General features: G+C 47.2%; 1 protein-coding gene across 2 annotated transcripts in view; it reads right to left on the bottom strand.

Annotated features, from left to right (window-relative positions):
- SLIT3 (slit guidance ligand 3) overlaps positions 1–15,268 on the bottom strand; it is a 472,224-nt gene that overhangs the window by 7,040 nt on the left and 449,916 nt on the right. For both annotated transcript variants that reach the window (XM_053956603.1, XM_053956604.1), the window contains exons 33-34: positions 3,182–3,336; positions 730–1,015 (exon numbers count right to left, since the gene is read on the bottom strand). In XM_053956603.1, the coding sequence (XP_053812578.1) occupies positions 730–1,015; positions 3,182–3,336 (441 nt within the window). The remainder of the gene's footprint in view (positions 1–729; positions 1,016–3,181; positions 3,337–15,268) is intronic.

Here is a 15,268-nt window from a genome sequence, read left to right as displayed (position 1 = left end):
AACTGAAGGAACTTCTAAAACAAAAGTACTTCCATCTGCTTATGAAACAACACTGAAATATGCAGCCTGCTGCTCTGCACGAGACTGTTTCCTGTGTATTGGCCATAAGAAAGCTATTCATCCCGTGTTTCTGATGGAGATGTGGTTATTGGGCCTTTGAACTGTAAATACTTTACACTCATGCTCCCTTCACATGCAACACCACGCTATCCTTTAAACTTGCACTTTAAAGGGCTGTTTCAAAGTGTAATATTTAAGTCAGCTATTTAGGAAATTTAAAACTGCTCACAATGGAGTGCATAATGGTCTTCAGGGACTAAGTTTGAAGACTAGGCTCAGTGCTGCAGGGAGAAAACCCCTAAGATGTGTACCTCCCCCTGACAGGCAGCTCTGCTCTGGATCCGTGCAGGCTCTCACCTCCTGAGGGTAAGCCATGCCCATTAACAGGAGGTTTTGTATTTTACTGTGTAGAGTCACAGCTGAAGGTATGACCTGCAGCATTAACACCTGAGCTCCTGCAGGACCACGAGCTCCTTTGGCAAGTCAGCAATGTCTGAACAAGAAGTGGAAATTGAAATCTGCCACAGATGCAAACTCGCAACTGTCAGTAACCTCATGTGGGGAGCCAGCACCTCCAAAACCAGTCAGATGTGGTTTTGCAAGATGAAATGTGAAATATGCATTAGCTGTAAAGCTTTCATTCTCCCCTCAGAATCTGTTTGAGCTTACTTGTGGTTAAGACATGGATCTCCAATTTCCTGGTCACACAGAGGGCCCATCCAGCCTGGGTGACATTCACAAATCACACTCGTTTTCTCCAGGGACCGGCAAATCCCGTGCTTGCAGATGTTACAGGATTTGCAGCCAGGGAGGACTCCCAGTGACTGTTGGGGTAAATCCTTGAAATCCTGCAGCTCGTTGTTGATTCTGACGTCGTGAATGCAGCCATGAAAACCATTTGGTGTCTTATCTGCACCCTGGCGCAGGGATGATAATCCAGTAGAGGTTGGGATCCCTTCAGATAAAAGGAAAAGGGGAAGGTTCACTGACACTTACAATGGTAATATATAAATTATAATTGCTAAAGCTTTTTTTGTCACAGCGCCTTAAAATCTTTCAATAATTAATTTGCATAGGACCTTTGTAAGGTAGCACAATCTCACTGTCCTCATTCTGGAAATGGAAAGAAAAAAAACTCACTTGCCCAATCTTCTGTAAGAAGTACATGACCCAAAAAAAAAGAAAAACTATTTTTTTTTTTGCCTGGTGGCTACATGTTCCTATCCTTAGATAATATTCCTTCTCTCTCTCTACAGTTTAATAGCAATTATTCTTCTGAAAGCTTTGAGAATGCCTTCATTTGTCAGCAGGTAGCATCCACCTCTGGGATGCAGCAAGACAGTTTGGCTTTACTGGGTCACAGTGTTAAGAGACGAGTGCTAAGAGTGCATCCCATGGAAAGTAGTGCAGGAGAGCTCTAAAGACAGGGAACAGCACTTCAAGGGCCAGGCCAAGGCTTTGTGGCAAGCACCTCCCATCTTGTTCAAGTGATTGGAAGGCTTCACATGGTTGGATGGTCAGCAGGTTCTTTTGGATGTTTTATGCCTTCCCCACTGATGCCAGCTTGGATGTACAGCTGCATGAGCACAAGCAAGTGCTTCCATTTTCAGCCATGTGAGGCTTCTGAACTTGCTGCCTATAAGTAATGCCACTGTCAAAGGTGGTTATAAAACAAATCCAGCCCCTGTTTAACTCTGTGTTAGGAGGAAAATTGCTAGAACAGGTGATGTGGTTGTGAGATGGACAAAACTGTGAGCACCTGAATGTTCAGGTCTGTGTTAACCTTACTGTAGGTTAGGAACAATTACTCTGGGGTAATTTAGGGCACTACTTTAACTAAACCACCTGCAGAGGAAGGGCAGCTGGCTTCCATGGGAGGTGGCTGCACATGAAGAGGTGGCACATGAAGAACAGGGAGAGTTTAGAAAGAAGCAAGAAGAATTTTAATAGGCAACAGCAAAAGTCTTTCCTGAGGCCGTGGATCCTGGTACCCAACAGTCCTTCATTCCAGACCTCAGGTTTTTCCTGAGAATCTTTAGGTCCTTTGGAGAATTAGTACAGATCCACGATGCTCATCCATTAACAAAACTTTTCCACGGGATTAGTTCCCAAGTTCCCTGTGTATAAATTGCTGCAGGATTGGTATCTTTTGTGCTGTGCTAAAGGGAGAAATTGTGATGGCCTCTGCACCAGTGGATTATCATTGATGCACAATGCTCTTTAATAGCTTGTGACATTCTTAATAGGAGCCAATTATAAAAGTTCAGCTCTGTACAAAGCAAGATTAGCCAGTTTTCTGTTTTACAAGGGCAATATTCAGGGTTCTTTTAGAAAAGTGTTATTAAAGAAAATTATTTAGAAAAGCCTTGACCAGCACCAACTGAATTTGCTAAGTGCTTCTACTACTGGCTTCAATGATCTCATTAGAAAAGGCTCAAAGACTTTCTATTACCATTCTGCTGACTTTTGTATTTGAAATAGGCTGACTAAAAATTCAAGAACTCCGTGTCACTGAGAGAGAGATTTCAACATTCAGTCCAGAATAGAACTAGGGGGGTTCTGGCAAAAACAATCCATTGGGCAGAGACCAGCCTTTGTTCTGTCTCTTGTAACCAGACACCTAATCAGTGGTATAGTCATTACTCTGGGCATTGTTCCTCATCCCATTTGGTCTCCTCTTCCCTCCAGATTCTTTACTTAATGGGAAAAAAATGCTTAACTTGGTCAATTCTAATATCTGTCTAAACTGTGGCTTCAGTTTCCAATGGGAAGATTATTAACCAAGGTGTTCTTAGCTTGTATGTTAATATGTTTTTTAATCACACACCTTTTCCCCCACAATTTTTGGACCTCTATAAAACTTCCAGCAGAAATACTGCTCAGTTATGGTATATTTAAATCTACTGACTATTGATTTGCTTTTCTGCCATGACAATTTGTGATACTCCCACTGATACTTCCACGTCAGCCATCACACCTTGGTGCCAGCCAGTTCTTGGGAGCTGCTGAAATGCAAAGCAGGCTGTTCCTGTGGTGGCTGTGTGAGAGCCCTTTCCATAGGATGGAAGACGATTTGCTTCTGAGAAAACACGCTAAAAAATTCTAGAGCAACTCACAGTACCTCCAATGTAGAGAGGTGTGTTGAAGCTGACAGAAGACTGTTTCTGGAGCTTTCCCAGACTCTTGGGAGCCCCCTTGTCCACCACCAGGTTCAGAGTTTGATTCAGCATCACGAGTTCCACACTATGAAACTGCCCATCATTTACTGTTTCCACACTAAAAAGTAAGAGAAAAAAAAAAAGAATTAGAAGATGAACAAGGAGCAGCCTCTGCTTCTGTGACATCCTGTGTCCCTGTGGTACACCTTGCACAGCACAGCTCTGGGGTGCTCTGGAGGTTGCAGTCAGGGTGTTCTCAGCATTTCCTCCAGCAGGGAGGTACAGACTGACCCTCAGCTGATCCTGAGCAGGCAGTACTGACACATGTGGAATGCTTCGGAGGGCAGCTAATCAGGAGAGCAGCCACTCCAGTTGTTTTTCCCAGGGCAGAAAAGCAAGTGTGTAGCTACATGACACACTGGCTATGGTGACAAAACTACCAAAAAATCCCATTGTGAGCTCTCGGCCACAGCTTGCTGCCCTCTGTCACACTGCTTGGTGCTCATGCTGCAGGCTGGATCACTGAAATAATTTCTTCTTGTATGGGTAGTTTAAACTCAAATTATCTCACAGGGGTCAGGAGATGTTGCAGTTTGGGGTGAGACAGCAGAGGCCTCTGAAACCAGCATCTCCTCACAGCAGAAGTGTCTTGGAACTACATACCAAGGAATAAGGACAGACTGAGGTTCTTAAAGCCAGAGAAGGAATTCAGGAGGTTTTGGCCTATAAATGACCAGTGTGCTTTGTTCAATATCAGACAATCCTACCTGAACACAACGAAAAATGACAAATTGCTGCTCCTTTTTGGGAACCATTAAGGTGTAGATTAAAGCTTGAGGATAAAACAGTAGGAATTGTTGGGTGGTGGGGCAGGGAGCAGGCAGCCATCTGAGCAGACAAGATGGTAAAGTAGTGTGTATTTATTGCTTTGTTTTTAACACTGATTTTTCAGATGCAGGAAGCCTGCAGCAACCTCCTAGTCTACACCTCAAACAATCTTCACCTTCATCTCCTGTTCACTCCCCCAGACATTAAAAGGTGCAGTGGTATCAATCCATTTGCATCACACTATCATTTTTTTATTTCCAGGGCAGCTTCAGCTCTCAAACCTTAATGCTTCATGGTGAAATTCCCTAAAACAACCTGAGGGTTTCATGCACTGCTGCAAGCAGGGAGGGGCAAGGGTGGGATTACCTGCTCTTGAGCAAAGAGGGTTTCAAACCAGGGTGGTAGTTACAGATCTGATGGGGTTTTCCCACTGCTGTAGGTGTAATTAAAAGGCTCAGTATCTGTTCCATGTGCACTCAGATGCACACAGGAACACAATAAGAATGTGATAACAGTAGTGGTTGCTCTGGAATCAGCCTGTGGGCTCTGTGAATTGCCCAAATGCACAGTGTTGCCTGTGAGCACCCTTTCCCAGATTCTTCCCTTCAGGCTGGGGGTGCTGTTATACGTGGATGATGACAGAACACACCAGCTTTGGGCATCCTGAGATACTGCTTGGACAACAGCCTGGATTTGAGATGGCTGCACATGTGGTGCACACCACAGCACAGTGTCAAAGTTTGGGTTTCTGCTCATTCCAGAGGCCCATAAACTCAGCATCCTCTCACACGAAGTTAAAAATTCACAGGTCAGGTTCCTTTCAGGTGATTTGTAAATTTGCAAGGTCAATGTCTCTGAGCTATTTACCCACACTTTCTTCACTGTCAGTAGAGAGGAAGGGACACACTCATCCCTAAGGGTGAATCACCTTTTAGATGTGACCACCTCTCGACCTAGATGACATGCTGCCCATCTTTAGTGCCCAGTCCTGCAGAACTGATGTGGAAGGCTATTGCAGCAAGGAAACAGGACCTCGACCTCACAAACAAATTACATGCCTTGGAGATTACTGGAATTCAGTTGTTGCTGGAAGAAGTTTCATTTTTATCATGTTTTATGGTAGACCTGACATAACCAATTGTACTTGAGCAATGTCAGGCAGCAAGTCAGCACTGCAGGCGTTTCTGGGAATGTGCTGTTTGAGAAGAGCACACTGCTGTTCCAGACTGGAGCTGATGTGCCTCTGCAGTACTGCTCTCCCCACAGGTTTTTGGGATGAATCACACACACACACAGGCCTTCAAAAGTTCATGTAAGGTTACACAGGTCATAAGGTAACAGACAGCAGTGCATGAGCACCTTTACATAAATAAGTGTGTAAAGCCACTCATGAATAATGAGTGGCTTTACATTAATAAGAGATAGTTCTGCCACAGAAAGGTTCCCAGGAAAGCTCTGCTGGCTTAATCACACATTCCTGACCTGCAGGGAAGCACTGGGCTGTGGCTGCTGCCCATGTACAAGATGGTGAGAGGGCCCTGGGGAGAACTCAAGAACCTGGAGCTGATGGTGCAGTTCAAAGTGTTTTAAAGAAAAAACGCGAAGGCTTGACACTGAACGAAAATGCAGATCCAGCTGGTCCAGCAGACACCCTGGACCAGCGCAGTTATACCAGGGCCTGGCAAGGGCAGTGGGTTGTGTGGGCCAGGATGAGAGGCAGAGGATGTGTGCTGGACTCCCTGCCCAAGGGGCTGAGCCTGTGGCCCTGGGAAGGGCAGGCCTGTCCCCACTGCACCCCAGTGCACTGTAGCAGGGCCACACCTCGAGCACAGCACTTTGTGCATTGCCAGCTCAAGTAAGTTTGGAAACAGCTGGTCTGAACTTTGTGTTTGGATACTCAGGAATTCTGCTAAGTGTCTGCTGCGTTACAAGGAGCAGCTGTGCTGCGGCAAGGCCGACTGGGTGATCCCTCTGTGCTCCCTGCTTATCTCAGTGCTCTCTGCAATGCCTGGTCCCAGGGGGGAAGCACTTGGACTTCAGCTGGAAGGTGCGAGTTAAATGGAAATGCACGTATGTAACTGTTAGTCTGTGCAGAAGTGCCAATGAAAGGGAGAAGTGGAGCCAAACCCCAAGGGCTGTGAGAACTGAGCACTGTGGAGGTGGGATGGATGGCTGTAGGACAGGGAGCCCTTCCCCAGCAGGATCAATAGCTGCAGCTAACACACAAACCACATGGTCAGCTGCAGAAGGCCAAGCTATGGCCATTTGTCAGAGGACAACATTATCACATCTGGCAGGACTGGCTCTTCCCAGAGCCAGGATTTCACAGGCATTCATCACCTACTCTCCACAGGGTGTGCTTTTTCCAGATTATGCTTAACTAGCAGGCAAACAAAAATCTGAGTCCTGGGGATGGAAGCAGCCACCCCACATGGTGCTCATGCCTTTCAGCATACCCAGTGCTGGTATTTTTGTTGGAAAGGGAGCGAGAGGGCCCAGTCTGCAGGAATACATGGATAAGTATTACTCCGTTCGGATTCTTTCACTTTTAAACCCGGAATCAAAAATCTTTGCCTGAACTTTGAGAAACAAAGTAACTCATAGCCATCATCCAACACTGCAGTTTTGTAAAGCAGATAAAGTTAGAACAGGCAAAGCACTTGTTTGCTGTTTGAGAAGACACAAAGACATGATAGAAAAGCTGATTGCGGACAGGCAGGATGACAGGAAATCCCCAGCCAGCAGATACTTGTGTGAGAGCACGCACTTACTGCTGCTGCTGATGGAAAGGCACTCAGACGCCTTAGGATTTTGAGGAGACAACCGTGGGGGAGAGACCAGTGGTGAGCGAAAAGCTGCACGAACTCTCCTCAGGGCCTTTAGGAGCCCCGGCAATCGTCGGAGACAGCTGGAGACAGTGGCTTGGCCGGGGATGAAGGGCGGCGGCCGCAGGCGCTGAGCAGCGCACGCTGCTGCGCTCCGCTCTGCACCGGGCCCCTGCCTGACTCCAGAGGGTCCCGTCAAACCTGAGCTGAATTCCCACTGCGCATCAGCCGCTCCTGCAGGGCTCTTCCTTCTGGAACGGCCCGCGGGATGGAGATACCCGCCTCCGGTCCGGATTTATGGGGTTCCTCCGGCCACCCCGCACCGAGCTGCTCGCTCCGAGCGTGGCGGGGTGCAGGCCGGGAACGCGGGGTGAGAGCGAGGAATGCGGGCCGGGAATGCGGGGTGAGAGCGGGGAAAGCGGGATGAGAGCCGGGGACGTGGGATGTAGGCCGGGAATGCGGGATACGGGCCAGGAATGCGGGGTGTGGGCCAGGAATTGAGGGTGAGAGCCGGGAATGCGGGACGAGAGCCGGGAATGCGGGCCGGGAGCGCGGTGCAGCGACGCCGACGGCCAGCAGAGGGCGCCGTGGCACCGTGAGCCGAGCGGGGACGGCCCCGGCTCCGCTCCCGGCCCTGCTCCCGCTCCCGGCCCGGCTCCCGCTCCCGGCCCTGCTCCCGCTCCCGGCCCTGCTCCCACTCCCGGCTCCGCTCCCGGCCCTGCTCCCGCTCCCGGCTCCGCTCCCGGCCCTGCTCCCGGCCCTGCTCCGCTCCCGGCCCGGCTCCCGCTCCCGGCTCCGCTCCCGGCCCTGCTCCCGCTCCCGGCCCTGCTCCTGCTCCCGGCTCCGCTCCCGGCTCCGCTCCCGGCCCTGCTCCGCTCCCGGCCCTGCTCCTGCTCCCGGCTCCGCTCCCGCTCCCGGCCCTGCTCCCGCTCCCGGCTCCGCTCCCGGCCCTGCTCCCGCTCCCGGCCCTGCTCCGCTTCCCAGTCCTTGCTGCGCTCCCGGCCCGGCTCCGGGCCCCGCTCCCTGCTCCGCTCCTCGCTCCGCTCCCAGCTCCCTGCTCCGCTCCTCGCTCCGCTCCCAGCTCCTGGCCCCGCTCCCTGCTCCGCTCCTCGCTCCGCTCCCAGCTCCCGGCCCCGCTCCCTGCGAAACCGAATCAACGAGCACAACGAGGGACACCCGAAAGGTGCGGCAGGAAGAGCCCAAGGGCCGCTGGAGCCGCACCAGCTGCCTTTCCCGAGGTGCTGACAAACCATGTGCCGCTCCTGAGATCTTTCCAAGCCGTTAATACACCCAGGGAATTTTAGCTTCCAGCCGCAGCACTTTGTGCCACCGCCATTGGATATGGTATAGTTTCGTACAAATCCTTGTTGAAAAAAAGGGAGGAATTACGATTAAAGAGTAAACACTTGAAATGTAAGCAAGGATTTCCAGGAATTAAGTAATTGAAATAACAATTAAACTTTTGCTAAAAAGTAAGCAGCAAAAGGAATCGAAAGTTTCCCATTACACAAAATGATTCCTCAGGAGCCAGGCACTGCTGCTCGGGGTTGTGGTCTGCAGCTGGTGAGGACCCACCTGGTCAGGCATTCCCCCCACTGTGCTCAGTTTCTGCAGCATCCCTCCACTCTCTCTTCTCCATCACACTCATCTTTTCACAGCCCACTCTACATGCCTTGCACAGTCCAGCACATTGCTCTCACTGAGGTTACCCTCGCAGAGCTGGACGTGGCATCTGGTCAAATTTGACCAAAAAAAGAGGAAAATGCTGGGATGTGAGGAGAGCTCAGCTTCCAAAGCCCTGGGTCCAGCACCTTCTGTTCCCTTGGAGCTGCCCTCACAGGGAAGGGAGGCCACTAGAGATGGCTCTGTGGAAGAGCTATTAAGATTTCCTGTGGGAGGGAGCTGGCCTCTTCTGCCAGAGCAGCTCCAGCAAGGTGAGCCAGTGGAGCCATTGCACTGGGCACTGCACACAGTGCACATGGCCTCTGCTGGGAGCTCAGACTCCAGAACGCAAAGGAGCGAAGGGAAAGGGATGTGTATTAAACATAAAGCCTCAGGGAATATAGGAAAGAACTGATTTCCACTCTCATTTTTCAGCTATTTCTCTTCTCCCTCCTATATATTTTCTTCCCCCTGTACTCCAGCCCCAAGCACACACAGATGTTTCAAACACTGACTCCCCTTGCTCTAACACCCATGAGAGATTTAGAGCTGAGCCACTATAAATATGCCAGTGAACAGAAATGCATTAAAGGATTAAAGCATTCAATTGGAACTTGTAAAATTTGAGCTTTGGGGTCAGATTTTTTTCACTGTCTAGTAATACACCTTTATTGTAGACAGCAGAGAACAGCAGGGCAGAGGAGTCAAAACCGAAAATAGCTTTATGTATCACAGCAAACCATGTCACTGAGGAGATATATAACCATCAATTATGCAAATGAGAACATTAATTCATTAGCTACAGTCTCCAGATTTTCCTGACCTCTGTCTTAATGGGGACATGCCTCACTTGACACACAAAACAAAGGAAACACAAGGATGGCAAGAGACTGGGGATGAAGGCCATGGGGAACACTGAACTTAGATCATCATTGAGAACATTTAAAGTAGAAGGGAATAAACAAAAATATATGTCCAAAAGATCTTGGACATACAGAAAAGAGGTATCAAAATCAAAAACAAGGTGAGAGCTGCAGGGAACTGTGCTGAGATGTCAGCAGTTTGGGAGCTGTGAAACTCACACTGTGCCAGGCTGACTGCGGGTATCAGCAGTGATGGGTTTTCACCTTTCCAAGCTACACTTACCTCCTACCCTTAGTTCCAGCTATAATCAGTCCTTGGCCTAAAATAGATTTAAACTTCTCCATGGCAACAAAGGCAAAATCATAATTGGAGTGGTGTTTGTGCTACCTCCACAACAACACATCACTTCAAGCACTATCATCTTCAGGAGCTGAATAAAAACCACATGTTGAGAAAAAAGTATGAAAAATGCTAATGAAACACAGGACTAGGGAAATAAGAGGTGAAAGGAATATTAAAGCACTCAAGTTCACTTTCAGCTTGAAATACACGCTTTTGTTATGTTCAATCTTGTGTTACATGACTTGAGTGTTAGGTCTTTTAGGCTGAGAGTACTCGACATTAAGAGTTTTTTCCTTGATACCTCCATTTTAATTTGCTTGGTTTTATACCTTTTCTCCTACTTACAACTTTGTAGACCACCCAAATAAACCATCTTTCTCTTCCTGGTGTTTACAGCCCTTGAACACTGGCAGCTGATTACCGTATCTCCCTTAATGATCGTTTGGCCAGGCTATGCATATCTAATTTCCAGCCATAATTCAATTCCTGCAGCACCCCTGCCAGCAGTCAAAGTCATTGTGTTACAGACCTTCTAAGGGAAAAGCAAGGACCTTTTTTTACACCCCTACAACATGCAATTAACACAATCCTGACCCCTTTCCCTAGATGATTCATAAAAGGGTCAGACACCTAGCCAGGGCAAACATTGCTTGTTTGCAGTGGATTCTCACAGACCTGGGTGAGGTCCCACAGCTCCCTACAGCCCCACTGCTGGGAGCAGAAATTGCTGGGAGCAGGAGCTGCTGTCTCCTGCACTCACACCAGCAGAGCTGGATAACTTATTCTGCTGAGAATCTGTTAAAGTAAGTGCCATGGCAGAAAAAGCAGCTGGAATGCTCTCCTCAAGTCCAAGGCCTCTCCTGAGTGACAGATCAGTGTTGCTCCCTGCCCACCCTCTCCACCAGGATGCCTTGGTTCCTCACTGCACATGGTGGTGTCACGAGCTACCATGTCCTGGTGTCCTCACAGTGACATGCACCAGGCAAAATAACAAACCCACAAAATAAGAGTGAGAAAAAAAAAATAAAAATCAGTCAGAGATTCTGCAGTGTTATTGGGTCGGTGTGAAATCTGGTATCCTTATGAAAATGACACTGTAGAAAGCAGAGGGGAAGGCAGGCCCTGGCACAGCAGCAGGGTGGTGGCAGCCAGAGTGCCACATCCTCCCCAGCACTGCGTGGGTACAGCTGGGTGTCACACACCAGGACAGGCTGTGACACAGCCCCTGGCCCCATCAGGGCTTGGAATAGAGCAGGGTGCATGGGGCCACCTTCTAGAAAAACAGCTCTGTCATTCAGCTGGTTATCAAATCACAGGTTCTGATGGGAAAATCCACCAGGTGCCTTCACAGAGTTGTTACATCAGGCAATACTTCACACCATCTATCCCCTTTCTAGCTCTGGAAAATATGCAGGTATCTGCCTGTTAGCAGCAGGGAGCAGGGCCACTACAGAGTACAATTAACAGGGCATCCTGTCAGATTGACAGAAAATGATGGGTTTTACCTGAAAATGGAGGCTAAACCCCAAGGAAAAAAAAAGTCATGTCTATTTAGAAATTGTTTCCACCTCATCTATAGCAACATACCTATAGGTGGATCCTATCCTTCCACAGAAATGACCAAGCCCATTGTGTTTGACAGCCACCAGAGTAGCTGCCATGCTCTGCCCCCAGCAGTGGGGCATGCTGCTGAGCTGTGGGTCCCATTTCCATACTGGGAGGGAGCATGGAAATAACCATGCACAGACCCCTCCTGCACAGACCCCTCCTGCACCTCCACCACCTCCCTCAGCTCCAGGTCTGTGTGTGCTGCTTCCAACAGAGGCTGCCTCGATTGGATCCAGAGCCAGCTGAGCACTTGGGATAGACGGGGTATGAATCTATCACACATGGCACCCATCTAAACTTTGTGTTACTCATCATGTTCACAAGAAATTTACAGGCAGGAAAAAATAAACATATTAGCTTGCTACATGTTGTTGTAAGGCAAAAAAACCTCACAATTCAAGACATGAGCCAGTCATTAGTGCACAGGAAGTTTATAAAGTCATTTTGACTATGATTAGGTTTATTCCATCACTGTCTATTATGAAAACACTTCAACATTCCTCTGATGCAATCAGTATTAACCAACTTTGGCAAAGTACTACTGGACCAACGACCTATGGTATAGCAGGAAAATGCCTTTAAAACATATTTGCAACCTTTTTCCAGCCTGGCCTCTGCTGACAGGGGATGCCTGAGTGCAGCTTAGACCCACAGCTCCAGATTTTGGCCCCTGAATAAGGTGACCTGGGACTCAGAGAATGTAACTTTTATTTTTGTCATTATCACAGGACAAGTGGCTTTAGATGACCATTCCTAACTGCCCATACCTGGTACACAGACAGGCCAGCACTGGCTCACTTTGTGAAAGGTTTTGCTTTCTTCTGGTGAAAAGCTCACTGAAACACCCTATACATGTGTGAGACATGAAATGTGGGTCTGCAGCTCCTGGGTACTCGGACATTGAACTGAAGAGAATGAGCTGGGTTCTCAGAGGGAGAGATGAGAAACTGTCACTCTTGCAAGAGATACTGGACAGATTTACAAAGAAAAAAATTAATTCAGCTTAACAAGATTTTGCCTGCTAAGTCCTTCAGCAGCCTGAAGGACAAAACTTTACCCTTCCTAAGCTTCAACTCAGCTGGAAAAAGTTTCTGTATTTCTTGAAAGTAAATATTTGATTTTGAACTTAATGATAAAAGTTAAATGATATTTTAAGGTCTTGACCTTACATTTTCACTGTCCTGCTGCAAAAAAATCCGGGAAAAGCTCAGGAAATGCAGTGTTTGTAGCTTGACAAGAACTCACACACTTGCCATTTTTCTCCCATTTAAGTACTCCAGAGCCCCTTATAAAGGTAAAAAAATAACTCAGCTGTCCTTTGCCTTGGCTCATGCAAGATGTACAAGTACATTCAAATTTTACAATTTTTCCTGTGCAGGTCAGAGACTAATGCCAGTTTCTTTCATTATATTTGATACAGAATCCCTATGGGGTACCTGAAAAAATAAGAGTGTGTGATAGAATGAAATGAATTGCAAATATGCCGAATTGTAAAGAGCTCAGTGATGCCTCACAGAAATGACTGAAAAACAGCCTATTTAGAGCCCATCCAGGGTATCAAACAGGCATCCCACCAGGGATGGGCACAGCATGGGCTGCAGACTGTGAAGGTGTTAGGAAGAACAGGAGCAGTCATGCAGTGCACTCTGCAAAGACACTTTTGCCAAAAACTGAGTTTGACAAGCTCTAATAATGATCCTAAGAATAATTAATGTTCTCACTCCTCCAGCACATTCCTCCCCAGAAGGCAGAGAATTAATGGTGAAGCCTCCCAGGCTTTTCTGCAGATAAGCAATTCCAGCTAAAGAGACAATGGCACAAAATCCCTCTCTGTGGAAGGTGTGGATGTTCTTTCACCACCAAGGCAACTGTTCAACTTCAGCACCAGCAGAAATTCGAGTAGATGACCAAAGTCTTTGGGGAGCAGCACATCCATTCAGCAGTGGCACGGCCAGGGACAGTGCTGGACACTGAGTTCCAGCAGCTCCCAGGCTCCAGAGCCACGGGCAGAGCCTGAGGGAGTGGAAGGGCACAGAAGTTTACTGATGCCACCAGCATAGGAACCTTGTGCTGTTCCACAGCCTGGAGGGTCAGGGGAGCAGGAACCTCACCCTCCAGAGACCTGCAGCACATTTCTGAAGCACCTTTTGTATTATTCATGCCTTTCTCTACTTTTTCGTGTGCACAGGGAACCAGATTTAATTTGTCACTTTGCAGTCATCACATCTGAAACAGATACAGTAGGAATGTCAGCTCCTTTATTTCAGGCCTTTTGCTTTAACCACAAGAACATCCAGCTATGCTATGTAAGAGTCAGCCAGACCATGAGAACTGCATGATACAATCTACAAGGAATATTTTTAATGATGTAGCATTTTTGAAAGCAGATTATGCAAGGATACTTTTAAAAAGAATTATAATATAATTTGGGTGTAGTCTCTACAGAAAGACAAATATAATTCATTCTTATCTTTTCCTAACTGCCTCCTTTTTCACTACTGTCAGGAACCTTGCATGAAAACATATGATTTTACGCCGACGACGCCTGCATCTTGCTCTTTACCAGATATAACAGTCTGTATGCAACATGGCAATCTGGGAACTCTGGAGGGAATTACATCAGCAGTTTGTGTCAAAGTTCTGTTTTCCATTTGTATTAGGAAGGATTATTTCAGCATCCAAATCAATATGACTGTATGGCAGCATAAAATCTATCAGAGAAAAGTTTACGAGTAAGGTCTTATCTCTGGCTCAAGGAACAGATGTGGGAAAAAAGACTGAAAATAGGGAGTTCTCCCTATAGAATACAGTAAAGCAGATACCAGTGTCAATGACTGAATGCTGGAGCTATGGAATTAACTGCTCTTCGTTAATTCAAGCTTTTAACAATTGGACTGTGGTAGTAAGTAAAAGCAGAACTTTTCTTACCAGTTGGCATCTTTAAATTAAGGTACAGCATCCATGTAAAATATTTACTTCATTGCAAGAACTCACTGTTGGAGTGGCACCAAGCACTGTCATGGCATGGAAGAGTAACTCTGAGCAGTGCAGAAACCAGGAGGGCAATAAAGAAAAAGATTCCTGTACTCATTTGTCCATTAAATAGAATAAAAGAAACAATAACTTGGAATCCCGTTTCAAAAATGGATCTTCTGTAAGAACTTTACTCTGATGTCCAGGAAACCATTTTTCTGTAGCTCACAAGTGACAGGTTCCAGTAAAAGATTAGTCAGATTTTCTTTTAAAGGGTGAGTTCTGTCATTGCATTATATTTTATCACTGTATTTACTTGTATTTCTCTCTAACTTGATGATAAATGACAGGGAATTTTAGGTAGTCATTTCCACTGGACATGTGCTGACCTTTACCTGACTGGAATGAAAGAGAAGCCCAACGTCAACTTTAACCTTTCTATCCAAACCTACCACAGGGACAAACACATGTTAAGCAAACCTGAATGTACAGCCAGTTATCTTGGGCTTTTCCAGACTGACTTTGTAATGCAGTTCTGGTTCAATCTGCTCAGAGGAGCAACTAAAATACAGGAACAGGTTCCCTCTGGTAGCCAGGGACAACCTGCCTTCTCAGCGGAGTTAAAATGAACATCTCTTTCCTGACAGTCCACTCCTGTGGCACATCCCTGCCCTGCAATCCCCACAGCAGCTCTGCAGCAGAGCCACTCAGAGCTCACAGCAAGCTGAGAGCACCCCCTGTGTCTGGTGCAAACCTCCCCCAGCTTTGGCCCACGGGGCTGGGGCACAGGGAGTGCTTCATCCTTGTGGAATAGGATGGAAAAACACCACCAAGTGTGACTTACTCACTGCTGGCTTCCCAAACAACAGCTTTTATCTTATCCCTACAGGATATTACCTGTATTAGCCAAGTACTTTGCTAATTTTACTGTTTGTAAGTACTATTAAT

Source organism: Vidua chalybeata, chromosome 15 (assembly GCF_026979565.1).
Source record: "Vidua chalybeata isolate OUT-0048 chromosome 15, bVidCha1 merged haplotype, whole genome shotgun sequence".
Lineage (NCBI taxonomy): Eukaryota > Metazoa > Chordata > Aves > Passeriformes > Viduidae > Vidua > Vidua chalybeata.
This window is presented reverse-complemented; position numbering and strand designations above follow the sequence as displayed.